The sequence below is a fragment of the Leptinotarsa decemlineata genome, unplaced genomic scaffold (assembly GCF_025532065.1).
Source record: "Leptinotarsa decemlineata unplaced genomic scaffold, Ldec_3_MD MMD2_tig00005264_RagTag, whole genome shotgun sequence".
In the NCBI taxonomy this organism is placed as follows: domain Eukaryota; kingdom Metazoa; phylum Arthropoda; class Insecta; order Coleoptera; family Chrysomelidae; genus Leptinotarsa; species Leptinotarsa decemlineata.
Window position 1 is genome coordinate 43,683 of NW_027412618.1, and position 15,453 is coordinate 59,135.

Below are 15,453 nucleotides of genomic sequence, written 5' to 3' on the forward strand. Positions count from 1 at the left end.
GAGTCAATGATATTTGTTGATTCAGAGAATGAACAATTTGATTTTCGTTATTTTGTAATTTTTCAATAGCTGCGTCGTAACGCTGGGCGTCTTCTTGATCTAAGTTACCGGAAACAAATTTTACAATATTTCCAAGTCCATTGATCAATCCTCGTTTTTTTCGAATCGCTAAGGGGTAGATTGATTGGAGTTTTTCTTTAACTGATTTCAACTGGAAGTCTATATGTTGTTCGGTGTATTGATGTAAGGATGTAAGATAGGTTGAACTGAGGTCGTTCTGATTCATGAGTGATGATTTTATTGCATTATAATGATGAGTCAGTTCTCCGATTTCTTCTGAAATTGGCTTGAAATCAATATAATGAAGAAAGGTGTGTGTGGCTACTCTAATTTTTGCTGTCCCTAGTAGAAAGGGCAGGATCCCTGGGTTGTCCTTCAGGTTCGTTATTTGTACGTTCTTTGATGATGTTAGGTGGATTATCGTCAAGAGTAGGAGGGTCCTGTAACAAATTCGACTTTGTTACGATTTTTCGGGGTTTTTTGAAAATGTTTTTGTGGTAGGTATTACGTTTTGTTTTTAGTTTCAGTCCTTGATCGGTGACAACAGTTTCTTTTATGAATGGAACGTTCAGTTTTTTCCCACGAGTTTTTACGTTATGTCGATAAACTTCGCCATCTTCAGGATAGCTGACCGGATTTTCGCGAGTGAGATTTTGTTTTTCTATTATCTTTTCTTTTTGTTGTTGGGAAGTCTCGTGAATGTAATTGAAAATCAATTGAGTTCTGTCTTTGTGTTCCTGAATATAATTATTAAGAATTTCGTGGTTTATATCTATATCAAATGGATCTTTTGTATCGATATGTCCACTCACAATATCTATTGGTTTTTGTTTTGTCAAGGAATGTATGGAGTGGTTATATCCAAAAATAGCATAAGGCATTAGGCTCGTTACTTCAGAACGGGGATTTTCAATTTTCAAAACCCTTAAATGCTCAAGCAAGGTTGAATGAAGGCGCTCTACGGGGGCGTTACTAGTTGAGTTTTTTGGGGTGATGAAATGAATGTCAATTTTGTGAAGTTTTGTGAAGTCAGTCAAGGTAGAGTTTTTGAATTCTGTTCCACTATCGGCTATGATTTTTAGTGGTAGTCCGTGGAACGACATGAATGTGATGAGACTTTCGACAATAGAGGAAGCGTTTGCGGATGTAAGAGGAAAAGCCTGTGCATATTTAGAAAAAGTATCTATTATCGTAAGGAATTTTTGACCGTTGGCTTGAAAAACATCGATATGAACGATTTCAAATGGTTTTTTGGGTGTTGGTGTTATTTGAAAATTTATTTTTGGTGGGTTTCTATCATATTTAGATATTTGACATACTTCGCATTTGTTGATATAATTCCTGACATGATTAGCAAGGTTGGGCCAATAGTACTTTTTCTTAATTTGTTGTATGGTTTCTTGAATTCCGCGATGGTTTGTTTTTGTTTCATGATTATAGACTAATAGTTCTTTCTGTCTGTCATCGTTTGTTATATTTTCAAGTTTCAAATTGCATTTAATTAATTTGAATGTGTGGTTTTTGAAAGTTTGCGTCATTAGAGTGCAAAGGTTTTCGTACATTTTGTTCGATTCGTCATCATTGAAATAAAATGCATAAGTTTTTCTAGGCTGACCAAAATCACTGAAAAAGTTTATGATTGGAGAAAGGTCATTGTTTACTATGTATATGTTCCATATTTTTTTTATGTTTGGTTCCCATAGCGTTTTTCTGGTTGTTTTTCTTGGCAAGGTTGATTTTGATATGTGGATTTGATTTTGAAAGACATTGATAGGTGATTCACTTGGGTTGATTTCTTGTACGGGATTTTCAGCATTTGTATGTACAGTTACATTATTTTCTTCGGGTTCATCAGGTTCTTCGGGGTTTGAAATCAATTCTTGAATCTTATTTTCTTGTACTGAGCTCGATGTGTCGGTTTCTACTCCGATTTCGGCTTCGTTCGGGGTTTCGTCAAGGTTGTTAGATAATGAGATGTTGTCTTGTTCTGGGTGTTTCTGTGTAATGTTGAATTTTTTCATATATTGTAAAAACGGGGAGGTTTCTTCAATATCTTCTAGATTTGTCCTCGCACTGCATGGCTGTGGTTCTACTTCATTGGGGTGGATTTCAATTCTTGAGAGGGCGTCTGCATTGGTGTTTTTTTTTTCCTTTTTTGTACATAATTTGATAGTCGAACTCTTCTAATTTCAACTTCCAACGGACGAGTCTTGAATTTGGTTCTTTTAAAGACATCAGCCATTGAAGTGGTTTGTGGTCAGTATAAATAAAAAATTTTCTACCAAAAATGTAGGGCCGGAAATACTTCGTGGCCCATACAATAGCCAAAAGTTCTTTTTCTATTGTGCTATAGTTATGCTCCGCGTCGTTCAGTGTCCTAGATGCATATGCAACGGGACGGTCAGAACCAATAGGGCCCTGTGATAGAATAGCACCAATTGCCGAATTTGAGGCGTCTGTAGTAAGGTTAAAAGGCTTGTCAAAGTCTGGGTACTGTAATATTGGGTCATTTGTCAGAAGAGTTTTGCAATGGTTGAAAGCTTTGATGAAATTTTCATCATGCTTAATTGTGGCGCCTTTTTTCAGACAAAGTGTAAATGGTCTTGTAATTTTGGCAAAGTCTTTAATAAATTTACGGTAGTATCCCAAAAGTCCAAGAAATGATTTTATTTGTTTCGTAGTTGTTGGGATGGGATATTGCATAATAGCTTTGATTTTATCCGGATTTGGTTTAACACCTTCTGATGTTACAATGTGCCCGAGAAAAGAAACTTCTTTCTTGAGAAATTCTGATTTGTCAACTTGAATTTTCAAGTTTGTTTCGCGTAGCCTCTGAAAAACTTTTTTCAGGTTGATTATATGTTCTTGTAGGGATGTTGAGTATACAATGATATCATCCATGTACACTAAACATATATCATTCTGGAGACCTTTCAAAACGTCGTCCATCACCCTACTAAGGGTTGCTGGGGCGTTTCGTAACCCGAACGGTACCCTCAGGTACTCGTAATGGCCATTCTCGACATTGAAGGCTGTTTTTTGAATATCTTCCGGGGCCATCTCTATTTGATGGAACCCACTTGCCAAATCTAATGTAGAGAAATACTGGCACCTGCCCAGTTTATCCAATACATCGCTTATATTTGGCAGCGGATACCGGTCTTCAATGGTTTTCTCATTGACTTTCCGGTAGTCCACCACAATCCTCCATTTCTTTTTCCCACTGGCGTCCGGTTTTTTGGGTACTACCCAAATAGGTGAAGACCAGGGCGAATTACTGGGTCGGATAATATTTTGATCTAGCATTGAATTTATCTGTTTCGCAACTTCTTCCTTATGGATAAAGGGATATCTGTAAGATTTAGTGTATACAGGAAGCTCATCTTTCGTTTTTATTTGATGTTTGACTATATTTGTGAAAGTAAGCTTTTCTCCTTCACGGTGAAAAATATCTGAATATTTTTGGCATAATTTGACAATGTGCAGTTTTTCCTCATTATTCATATGCTCAGTTCGAATGAGATGTCGGATGTCATGTTCGTCTCTTTGTAAGGGATCAATATCTGCATGGTAAAGTTCATAGTTTTGAACAGGAAATGAATATGTATTAAGTGGCTCAAACAATTCAATTTCACAATTTTGATCGTTCGGATTTTCTAGCTCTACCATAGCGTATCCATTATTGGCTCTAGTTAGTGTTTCTCTGATGAAACATCCATTGATTTTTGTAGGGGGTACAATTATATCACCTGATAATTGATTCACAGGGATTTTTATTTTGGTCCCTGTGTTTGGTTCCAGTTCGACAAAAAATAACAGCTTTTTCTGGGTCTCATAGTACTGAATGTAGAGTTGAGAATTTGGAGTATATAAATTGAATTTGAGAAATCGATTTTGGCATTCATTTCTTTAAGTATATCTAACCCGATCAATCCATCGAAATATTGATGAAATTTAAATAAATGAAACTTCAATTTTTGCTCTGAGTTGAACTCTTCGAAAGATGGAATGCTAGCACAATAATCACGCTGTGATTGTTGAAAAACTGATGTAACTACGAAGGGTTCTTTAAAAATATTTTCAGAGTAATACATTTTTGCAATTTTGGGATTCAGGAAAGATTTGGTTGCTCCCGTATCTATCAAAAGTTTCATGGGTGGATTTTCGATTTGAATGTAAGGTAATTCTTTTTTGTCATATATGGTATTGAGGTCGATTATGTTTCGTTTGGGTTTGGCCCCGTTTCGTGAAAATTTTGATCGTCAGTCTCGTCATAATAGGAGAATTGTTCAGTTTCGTCAACGTATTGTTCGTTTGAAAACTCTTCCTGTGGAAAATCACATGTTTCATAGTCTTTATCGTATTCAATATTATGAAGTTCTTCGAAGACGAAATTACGTCTCTGATTTGGATTATTCCGGAAGTGATTTTGAATGGGTTGTTGAAAGGAAGGTCTATTTTTCGAAAAATTCTGGGTACTGACAATGCTCATCGGGGTTGGTTGGGAAGTGGATGCCCCATTGTTGGGTTTCCAAACATTTCGCGGTGCTCCGAATACTTGGCTGTTTGTGAAGTATTTTTTTTTGGGCACATTTTGACGGGGTTGTATTTGAATTGGTCCTCTAGGAAATTGAGGTTGGTTAGAAAAATTTTGATTCTGTTGCAGTTGTCGAGGAATATTTTGTTGCATTTGGGGTCTGTTCGGCTGAAAATTCTGAGACTGTTGAACAAAATTGAAATTTTGGGGATTTGATATGGTTGGTGACTTTTGATGGGTGAAATTATTGAATTGAGATTTTTGTAAATACCGAATGTTGTTATCTTCGATGATATATTGTTGTGCTTCAGCTAAATTATTCGGTTTCATTGATCTGATCATTGAACTTTGGGGTTCTCTCAAACCAACAAATAATGTATGCAATGCATGTGAATCATAGAGTAATTTTTTGCTTATTTTCACTTGATCGTTTACCTCGTGTAAATTAACATAGTTATGGAGAAGATTGAGCATAGAAACAACTCTTGAAAAAAAATTTAGTGAATTTTCATTTGGATTTTGTCTCACGGAGCCTAAATCTGATAATAAACTACTTTCATTTCTCTGATCGCCAAAGTGAGTGATCAATAAATTTTTAATGGTGTTCCAATCGTTACTACCGCTAATAGAAAAAATTTCTTCTGCCGGTCCAGTCAATTTGGAAAAAATACTGTTTAGTAAAAGTTTATTTTGTGCACAATTATTATTTGCGGGAGTGGCGTCCCAATAGGTGTTCAATATATCGGTACATGTTGAAATAAATCGATAAAGTCTGCAAGGGTTACCATCAAACTCTGGTATGATTTGCAAAAGTTTCAAATCAAAAACTGGTGTTACTGCCATGATAGAATCGACTATATTTCCTAATTGTCTAGTTTGATTATTATTTATACTAAGAGCTTCTAGTGATTGACTTAAATCTAACTCAATTTCTGCACTGATATCACCTAATGATTCAGGAAAAATTGAGGAGCTTGACATATAGGATCACAAAAGGGAACAATGAGTAACTCACGAAAAATTCCTTTCCATCGTCTGGTGTTGGAGATTTCGGGTACTGGGATCCGCCTCTGGAACTGTAGTTGACCCGATGATGGTACTTTCAGCTTCAGAGTTTTTTCGTTGCCGAAACGACTTATCCGGTTCTTCTCGATGAAGAGTTGAAACTCAAGGATATCTAAATCGATAGATGCCTTCGAGAATCCTACAACGACTGCGCCAATTACGTACTTTAAAGAACGAAGACCGTTTTTAAAAAGACGAAATATTTTTATTTGGACAAGTTGTTCGTACAAAAGTTACATCAAGACTGAATTTTTAATAATGTAATATAAATGGTGAGAAATTATAATGTTGGCTTTTCCTGGAATGCCGGCTATTTGATACTGCAGCGTCGGCGCTCCTTGGCCGGGTCGTAGACCTAGTCGGCTGGTTGAACGTACTTATTTGGTACGTAACTCCTGTACGATTCATATGATACAGCCAAACCTGGATTTTTCTCCATGTACATGAGATGCATCTTCTTCACGTTTAGCTCCTCAGGAAGAAAGATCTTAGAAGTTTTCTGAAGGCTGTAGTGAGCATTTCGTCCTTTGAAGGAAGCGATATGATTCTTTACAGCAGCCACCTTTGCTTCACTCAACTTGTGCGGTCTGTTTTTGTGTTTTCCACGACCATCGGTAGGAGCCTGTCCCTCAAGTTTCAGTGACATGACGATGTGCTCTATGCGCCTCTTTGTTGTTCCGTGAATGAATGCCTTGCGACAGACTGGGACGTCTTCATATTTTCCGTCACGCATGACGCGAGCCCTAAAAATGAACACCAATATTTTATTTCAACGGAATTCTGCTGGATTATGGCCTTTATCTCCTCTCATTAACATAATTTAGAGTGGTTTATAACAAAACTGGACTATTTCACTCACCTATAACGGTAGGTTGCTTCATGAAAATCAGCAACAGCCTCGGATTGACGGGGTCGCCTTCTAGCTACATGCAGAACTGTGATGAGCCCTGTTAGGTACAAACTTTGTTCATCATACGTTCCCAGGGCATCAAAATACTTAATTGTTGCTTTCCTGTCTTCGTCTGTAATATTGGTAAAATAATTCAGTCTCTTGCACTTGCAATCATCTCCAGTAGTAAGAGATTGCAGCCTTAGACGCTTGGCTACGTCTGTGAGTCTACCAAACGACTGTCTCTTCTTTGTTGCTTTTCTAACACTTTTATTTTATCAATGTCACACTCCATTCTCAATCAGTTAATTAAGTTGAAATAATATTAACAGCTTACAAATGCGTTCAAATTTCACGAACAACGCAGAACGACTCTTGTAAACAACAATGGCGGAGTCAACGCGCAAGCACACACATATCACATGGTCGGACTCAGCCCATTCTTCCCCTGTTCCGCTGGACTACGCCACCTTTTTCCCCCGAGCATCGTTTTTTTCCCACGCTACTATCTCGGAACTTAGCTCGTTTTTAGCCAGTTCTTCACAGCTAAACGATAGAGTCGCAGTTTAGCTACAACGCGGCATGGATAACTCAAAAATGATTTGTTTGTGACTAAGCCCGATATTTCCCTGTGGTCTTCATAAGCTATCGAAAATAAGAAATATTAGCTCTTCACCATTTAAATGGACGTATACTAAGGTGAACACCATGACTGAAAGAGTTAATCCGATTTTTCGTTCATTAATAATATTATACCTTATTTTTGTAATTTCACCGCGCCGTTATCTGTCAAATGAATCTACTCGATGCTCATTCCATCCTTCTATGCATCGATTACGTCGCACATCTCTCTTTCCCACTCACTACCGTACGCCCCAAAAGTCTCTTATCCCCTCTACTAATGTACCTGCCGATGAGAAACTGACAGCAATTATAGTAGGCGACGAAGCATTTCCGTTAAAATCTTATCTTCTGCGCCCTTATAGTGAAAGAAATGGCGGAGATGAAGCCAAAAAATTTTTAACTACCGTCTGCCAAGGGCACGAAGAGTAGTAGAAAACAGTTTTGGGATTTTAGCTGCTCGCTGGAGAATTTTTATTCGATACATAGAAGTTCAGCCAGACACAGCACAAGATATTATTTTACCAGCTGTATGTTTGCATAATATATTATGTCAAAAACGTGACTTTGAACCGGAAAATGATTATTTAAATAGGTCTAATTCTTGTTTTACTTCAGTACCACCGCTCGAGTTTCTGGAACAGTTGTAGCTTGCAGTTAGTTTATCCACTGTATCTACACCTCCTTCAGTTTTATTGTAGTCTATGATCATGACTGATTTGTTTGCATCTGTTCCTGCATCTATTTCAACTCTATCATGCATACTAGAAAGTAACAGCACAATTTTCTATTGGTTATTCTCTCTTGTTTTTCCGGATAGTTCCAAGAACTGTGAGTTTGTGGTCAAGTAGCTTTTTCACAAGAGGTACAGAGGTGAACCAATTGTCCATCGTAACATTGCGATTAGAACCAAAAAAGTGTTGACAGAGTCGTAAAACTACATCGAAAGGACTATTCGAAACTCTGTACGGACCTTCCGACGTGTTCCGACGTAAATTTCTATATTGCTCGTGTAGAACATTTTGGCATCACACAATACTAGGATTTTCAACCCGTCTTTATTCGGCTTCGAAGGGATGTATTGGCGAAAACTGCACTTTTCTCGAAATCCTGCAAGCATCTCGTTCACTGTTACAGATTCTGAGTGGTGGAGGCAGTTCTGACAATTAGCAACAAAACGGTCAAAAACATTGCGTATGGGAGCCAATTTATCTATTTCCTTTCGTATCACTCGAGTCTCTCTGCTGTGAAATCTTAAACAACGAATTAGGAATCTAAATCTTTGTGAACTCATCGTGAGGCGAAAAATCTCTACACTAGATCCATCACCCCTCCATAATTCTTCGGTATATAGACGGTTTGCATGATAAATACCAGCCACGTAGATAACTCAAAAAAATGCACGAATTTCAATTTGATTCGTTGGGGTTGCATCTCTTCTTCGAGCAAAATTATCAGAAACATATTCGATGTATTCGTTGGTACATTCCACTATAATATTGATTATTTTGTCATTGAAGAAATACTCCCATATTGCCAGTGGTTCTAAGCGGTTTCTCGTGCTATGCTATGAATTTCTTCTATCATTTCTTCATCGTCAGAAATATCTTGCTCAGAGTCACTATTATCGTGTTGCTCTTCAACATGATCCACCTCCTCGTCATCAGACTGATCTGTATCTGAATGTTCGTCATACGCCATACGTCCCTCTTCGTCATTGACAAGTTCTAGCATTTCCTGCAGTCGAGTCTGTTCTCTTTCGTAAAACCACATAGCTAAAATAAATATTGTTATTGATTTACATGTATTACATATAAAAAGAAAAACTTACCTCACAATAAAAATTGCACGATAATCAAAAATAAAACGTGATTAGCCGCGTCGGTCTCTCACACCGTAGGACGAAATATTTTTGGCACAACGTACTTTTGTAACACTCACGTTAGCACTGCCGTTTTGTCGCTTCCGCTTGAGAAGATACACGGAGTGGAAGGTGGCCCCCACTTTGATTTCCAGAATAACGCTGAATAAAGTGTATGGTCGGTCTCACAAACCGAACGCGACTAACAGAAGGTTAAATGCCCTACAAATGCTGTCTTTCATAAATACAATATGGCTAAAACATTTCTTCAATACTAATGACAGTAGCTTACATACTCAGTTGAATCATTGATAAATTACATAAGATTTTTTCATATGTTGGGGTCTTGCCATTATTTTTTTATATTGTATTACTTTTCACGTTGTTAAAGTCTAATTTACATATGAATTATGAATGCCCCACAAGAAGTATTACAAAAGTAACTAAAAAATATCATTTATTCCAGATTTTTTTATTTTATGTAACTTTTTACGTTGTTGCAAAGTCTAATTTACATATGAATCATGAATGCCACACAAGAACTCTTACAAAACTAATTAAACTAACTTAAAAGCCCTTAAATGCCCTACAAATGCTGTCTCTCGTAAATAAAATAAAAACATTTCATAAATACTGATAGATAACAGCGACTTATTCACTCAGTTGAATCACTGATATGTTACTTTTTTTATGTTGTAACTTAATCATGAGTGAAGTATTTCCCTGTTAATATAACATCACCTCTGAACAAACTTTCTAGAAAAGGTGAAAAATTTATCTGGACTGATGAATGTCAAGAAGCATTTGAAAATTTGAAATCAAGATTAACATCACCTCCAGTTTTACAATATCCAGAGTTTTCAGCTGAAAACACTTTCATACTGAAAACTGATGCCTCAAAAATAGCAATTTCAGGAGTACTCTGTAACGGAGACAATAAACCAATTGCATATGCCAGTAGAACATTAAATAAAGCAGAAAGAAATTATAGCATTATTGAACTAGAGCTTTTAGCTATAGTTTGGTCAGTGAAACATTACAGACCATATTTGTATGGAAGAAAATTTGTAATACAGACCGATCATAGGCCTCTTATATTTTTGTACGGCTCAAATCAACCGTCTAGTAGACTGACGAAATTTCGACTTGTTTTAGATGAATATGACTATGTAGTACAGTACGTTAAGGGCAATTCAAACGTTGCAGACGCTCTTTCTCGAGTAGAAATACCATCTGACAACTTGAAAGAAATGTCCAGAAAAATTGATGCCTCTGTGAATGTTATAACACGTTCACGAACAAAGAGATTGCTGGATAACCCGAGTGTAAACGATGAAACTAGGACTGATCACCCCGGAATTGTCGAAGTTTTGAAAAAGCCTTATAACGTAACTGAATTGAAAATATTGAGCTCACAACAATTCAATGCACTACGGAAGTCAGAAAAACAATTTAATTTGATTCGACTGTAACGATCCCCGGATTCTTCATATCCGATGCGAGAAGACCGACAATAGAAGATTCAAAACATCCCGTACATCCCATCGTATAAATAGAAGAGATCTTGCAATTTGGACTCACAACTTTAAGGTTTTTTACATCACCAGTCACCGCTGTTAACGTTAAGTGGGCTTCTACCTCACGTCGGACCTCTAAACTCTTTAAGTCTGGACGAGAGATGACGTAAGGGATATCTTCTAATTTCGTATTAAGGCTAGAGCTATTCAAATATCTGCTTATAGGAGAAGTTGGTATAGTACAAGCGATTTCGCAAGATGCACCTCTGCACTGTATATTGTTTAATGGATATGTCGTTGTTATGTGATCGAGAGACTGTTGATAATCCCCTATCATCCCTGTAACTGGAAAGTTCTTTTCGCATGCTTGAACATATCTATAGAGTATTGGAGTGACTTCAAGAAGGTACCTACTATTTTGGATAGGTTCAGACTGGAGGATCATCGAATTTATCGTCATGGCGAAAGGCTTAGTAATAACAGGATTGCTTTGACTCAGGTAGATTGTATTCCTTACTTCTGAATCTTCATAGACTATCTCAGCTATCCACTCGGACCTTTCTCTTCGTAAGATCTTATAACATGTCTGAGGGATAACCTCCACCAGTCCCCAGCCGCATCTATCATTTAAGTCATAGAAGCACCATCCTGTACACCATCCTTGATAAATACAACCGGTGTAAAAGAAATCTGTTGAGTTTGTACTTCTTGGTAATGTTCCAGGTCCTGAGCTCAACACTGTTGGCTTACACATTTCTGCATTACAATTATCTGAGTTAATGCACTTGTATTCCGTAGACACCTTCATAGCGGGGATACAAGCATAATAGCTTATAATAGTAATGCATGCTAATACTCTGCAAGCTGAAACTCAGTCTTGATCCATCATTTCGTATTAAACAGATACGAGAACCTTTATCAAGGGTGAATAGGCCAAAAAATTCTTTTGTACATATGTCATCTTGACATATCTTTTTATCAGAAGTTAAAAAGAAATTATAGTCACATTGCTCTATGATGATCCCAGAGCAAACATATATTGTAGAGAAGACTAAGATTGATATAAATTTCATTGTAAAAGAAATATTACGAAAATTATAAAGAAAGATTTAAAATTGGACTTATTCAAGAACCTATTATATCTGGATTTGCAATCAAAAAACGTAAATAACATTGTTTTCTTTGAAGTTTACCGCCCTTTGAGCGAACATCAATTTTTGTTCGCTAACAATGATATTTTTAATGCAAACTTTAGTAGGCTATGTTATTTCAAGTCAATTTTATTTGAATGTTCGCGAACACTTTTAGCTAACAATGTTAGCGAACATTGTTCGCGTCAGTGTGGACCCGGGGTTAGATAGTTAACTGTCATCTGTATGTGGTGCTCTCCATAGTGATGATTTCGCATTAAAATCTCCTGCTATAATCGCTTTCTTGCCTTGGTCAATTACGTCTTGCATTATTGCGTCGGTAGTTTCCTTATACTTATTGATGGGGATGTTCGGTGATATGTAGCAGCTATATATATATATTCATATTTTTTGTGTCTATCCTTCCTTTGATTACTTATTTTGATACGTTTATTGATAAACAGGATTGACGCAACTCCTTTAGCATTCGTAATCCATTCTGACTTCTTGGCTAGAACACTGGCCAGTGCAATATCGATGTTTTCCCTCAATGCCGTTGCTAAAACTAAGTCGTGTGTAGCCTTGGACCTACCTACATTTATATATTAACTGGCATTACTTGTTTTGTGTTTCCTCCTCTTCTTCCCCTCTCCCTTCCTCTTTCTCTTCTATATCCCGCTCTTCCTCTTTTCTTGCTGCTTTCGCTGCCGCTTCTGCCATTTCTACCGCCGCTGCCGTCATAGCATTTATTGCCTCACCCAGCAGGAAGTTTCCATTCCAGCCTTTCTTCTCCGTCCCTCCCTGTCTCTTGTCTTGGTTGTATCTCTGCTTTGTTTTTCTCAGTGCCACCTTGAAAGTAGGGCACCCCATGGAGCCCAATTTGTGGCCCTCCATTCTACACACTAGGTAGTACATTTCATTTGTGTAAGCTGCTGCATTGTGCCCTCCTTTGCCGCATTTGAAACAGTTTCCTGTCCTGTCCTCTCCCTTGCAATTTTCAGAGTTATGTTCGTAGCTCCAGCATTTCCTACAGTTTGGCACTCTGTGTCTCATCTCCACCTTACATCGGGCCAGTCCTACCTTTATGAATCCCTGGGGTACTACTGTCTCTGCTATCTATTTTTGGCAGTTTCAAAGTGGCTGTTACTGTTTTATTTCCTGCCGGTTTGGTTTCACTTATCCCCCAATTCTTTTCCCAGGCTTCTACTACTGTCCTCACAGCGTCAACTATCTCCTCCTTTGTGGTGTTGCAGAGCATTCCCCTAATGTATACGCTCTCCATTCCGGTCTCTCCGTACTCTCCGGTCTCTAGTACATTTGCTGCGTAAAATAATTAAGGACTCCACTCCTGTGCGGGACATGTTTTTTTAAATAAAGTTTTTGGAGCTGTATAGTTTTTTTTTGGGAAAGGCAGTAATTCTTCATTTATACAAAAATCAGACTCGGACGCCTATTGGCGTCCTACGCACAGTACCAAAGTTTCAAGGATATATGCGGATGACGCCATATGGCGTTAGTGGGTAAAAATGGTCAAGTAGAAAAAATACAACAAGTAAAAAAACATTTCAAAACAAAATTATATTATATTACATTTGCAATTTTTGGTCAAAAAAGTGTGAAAAAGACTAAAACATGGCTCAACACACAAACCGGGTTTATCTGGACAAGTCTTACATTCCCACACAGTGTCGTTCCTGATTTTCTTCTGGAAATAAAAACGACATCTTTTTCTTGGTGTTCTCTTTGTGGCATCAACCGTTTCAATTTTACTAGATACGTGTTTGAATATCATATATTCTATTCTACGTGGTATATCAGGCAATAGATTTTCAGTCACAGCTAAACGGTAATCATATAATGTCATTTTTCTGCCCGAGTATTTGCAAAATATCACGTAAGAATTGAACAAAAGGAGCTGCAGGATATGAACACCAAGTTTTTTATACCAGAATAATGTTTTTCTCAAAGAAGGGTAGTAGGACATCATCTGGTCCTGACGATCTGGTTACCTCCAGTTCTTTTCTGGAGTTGTCAATCCTGGCTTCTGTCTCCTTTCTCATCATTTCAATTTCAGCTCCTGATTTATCTTTCATTATTTTCAATTTCAAATTGTGTTCTTTCTCCATCTGAGAAATTTTGATTTGCTCTAAACTTGATTTGGCTTCTGCCCAGTGACTTACTTTACTACAAAGTGTTTCATACTCATTCCTTTTTCGCTTATTCCCAGACTCGCCTGAAAGTAAAATTGAAACGTTATTTTTCGGTCAGTAGGTTTTATTTTACTAAATATTATCTAACCAAAATGTTAAAGTTGTCGACAAAAATTGATTATTGCAAGAATCGAATAATCATTTTCCATTCGAATTATCCCGTCACTAAATTCTATATGTACCATTGTACAAAACATTGATGGTAGTTCAAAACAATACCATCGAGATATACCAACAACATGGAACATTTGGATGGCAAAAAAACATCGACATCGTACTTGAAACATCGGCTATTGATGCTCATCTCAAAAAAGTACATGTTTACCTACCTGAAATAAGAACCTTAGATTTTGGGGTCCTTAAGTTGTCGGGAGTAGATTTGGACCAGTCCATTTTAGCCTTTGTTTCTTCTTTCATCTGATCCATTCTCTTTGTTTCATGTTGTGTATTCTCCAATTGTCCTTGAAAAAAAGTAATTTTCTGGTAAACGATATTTCTAAATGTGGCATTAAGTATACCTTATTCATTTCATTAAAATAATTGTGTAGTATCTTACCTTGAATGGCATATTCTTCCTCCGTAAAATCATTATTTGGTATCACCTCAGGTATTCCAAAAGAGATATCATTATCCTCACATTCAATTGTTATAAATTCTAAAAACAAAGGAAATCAAAGTTATCCTAGCGACATATTGCTATTTCAGTAAGAAAGTCTTGAATGAAATTTGAATGAATGAATAAAACACAATTCTCTGTTAAAGATGGTAATAACTAACCTGTTCCTGAAATAGATGCATCACCTCCAAACTCAGATTGCAGTCCTTCAACTCTACTGCCCAAAATATCCCTTACAAGTATGTCAACATCATTGACTTCAATTGGTTTATTCGGTGGGCCTCCTCCAGTAGACATTACATGACATTTTGCATCTGCTATTTTTCTTTTACTCCTTTTTTTAATGTTTTCATATTATTTCCTTAACGTGTTCCAATCTCTGAAGACCTCACCACTGTGACTGTTGAACTGTACTTCAATTTTTTCCCAACATTCACGCTTTTGTTTATTATTGTTACTGTCTGTTTTTTTATTTTCAATAATTCCCTTATATTTTGTAACAATACTAAGCAAAACTGCTTCTTCTTTTGAATTGAAGTTTGTTGCTCTTTGGTGTTAACTTTCTGAAGATGTTTCCATTGTCTACTATAAAAATTCATATAAGTAAGAATATGACCCAAGAAAATATAAAATATTTTTCATCTGACACTGATTGCTTACCTCGGAAGTCAGGAGTCTAACAATATTGTAAAATTTCTGATAAGAAATTCTTCCAAATAGTTTATCACCGTTCAATCCACAGAATAATGAAAAACTTGTTATTTGCTATTAGTATTAGTCAAAAATTACACAACTGTTTTGTGTCAAAAACGGTTATGAGAAAATTTCAACGCATGAATTGAAAATACGCATGCGCCAATAATACCAACCTATGGTTTTATTCCGTGAACTTGGTTTCGAAGAACTTAGCTCAAATATTGTATGAACAACAAAATACGTTTTTGAGC

The 15,453-nt window shown here is 36.8% G+C and overlaps 2 protein-coding genes and 1 long non-coding RNA gene across 3 annotated transcripts in view; 1 reads left to right on the plus strand and 2 right to left on the minus strand.

The window, feature by feature from the left end:
- The window catches only part of LOC111506065 (uncharacterized), a 35,962-nt gene that overhangs the window by 20,109 nt on the left and 400 nt on the right, over nt 1-15,453 (plus strand). The window lies entirely within an intron of this gene.
- Nucleotides 6,018-6,826, minus strand: LOC141484248 (uncharacterized). The gene is made up of 2 exons (XM_074179329.1): nt 6,522-6,826; nt 6,018-6,405 (listed from the first exon to the last, which is right to left on the minus strand). The coding sequence occupies exon 2, from the start codon at nt 6,393-6,395 to the stop codon at nt 6,018-6,020; it is 378 nt and encodes a 125-aa protein (XP_074035430.1). The 5' UTR covers nt 6,396-6,405; nt 6,522-6,826.
- On the minus strand, nt 13,295-15,220 carry LOC111511023 (uncharacterized). Its single transcript, XM_074179328.1, has 4 exons — nt 14,668-15,220; nt 14,447-14,545; nt 14,220-14,351; nt 13,295-13,913 (listed from the first exon to the last, which is right to left on the minus strand). Exons 1-4 carry the CDS (start codon nt 14,801-14,803, stop codon nt 13,621-13,623), a joined length of 660 nt encoding a protein of 219 aa, XP_074035429.1. The 5' UTR covers nt 14,804-15,220; the 3' UTR covers nt 13,295-13,620.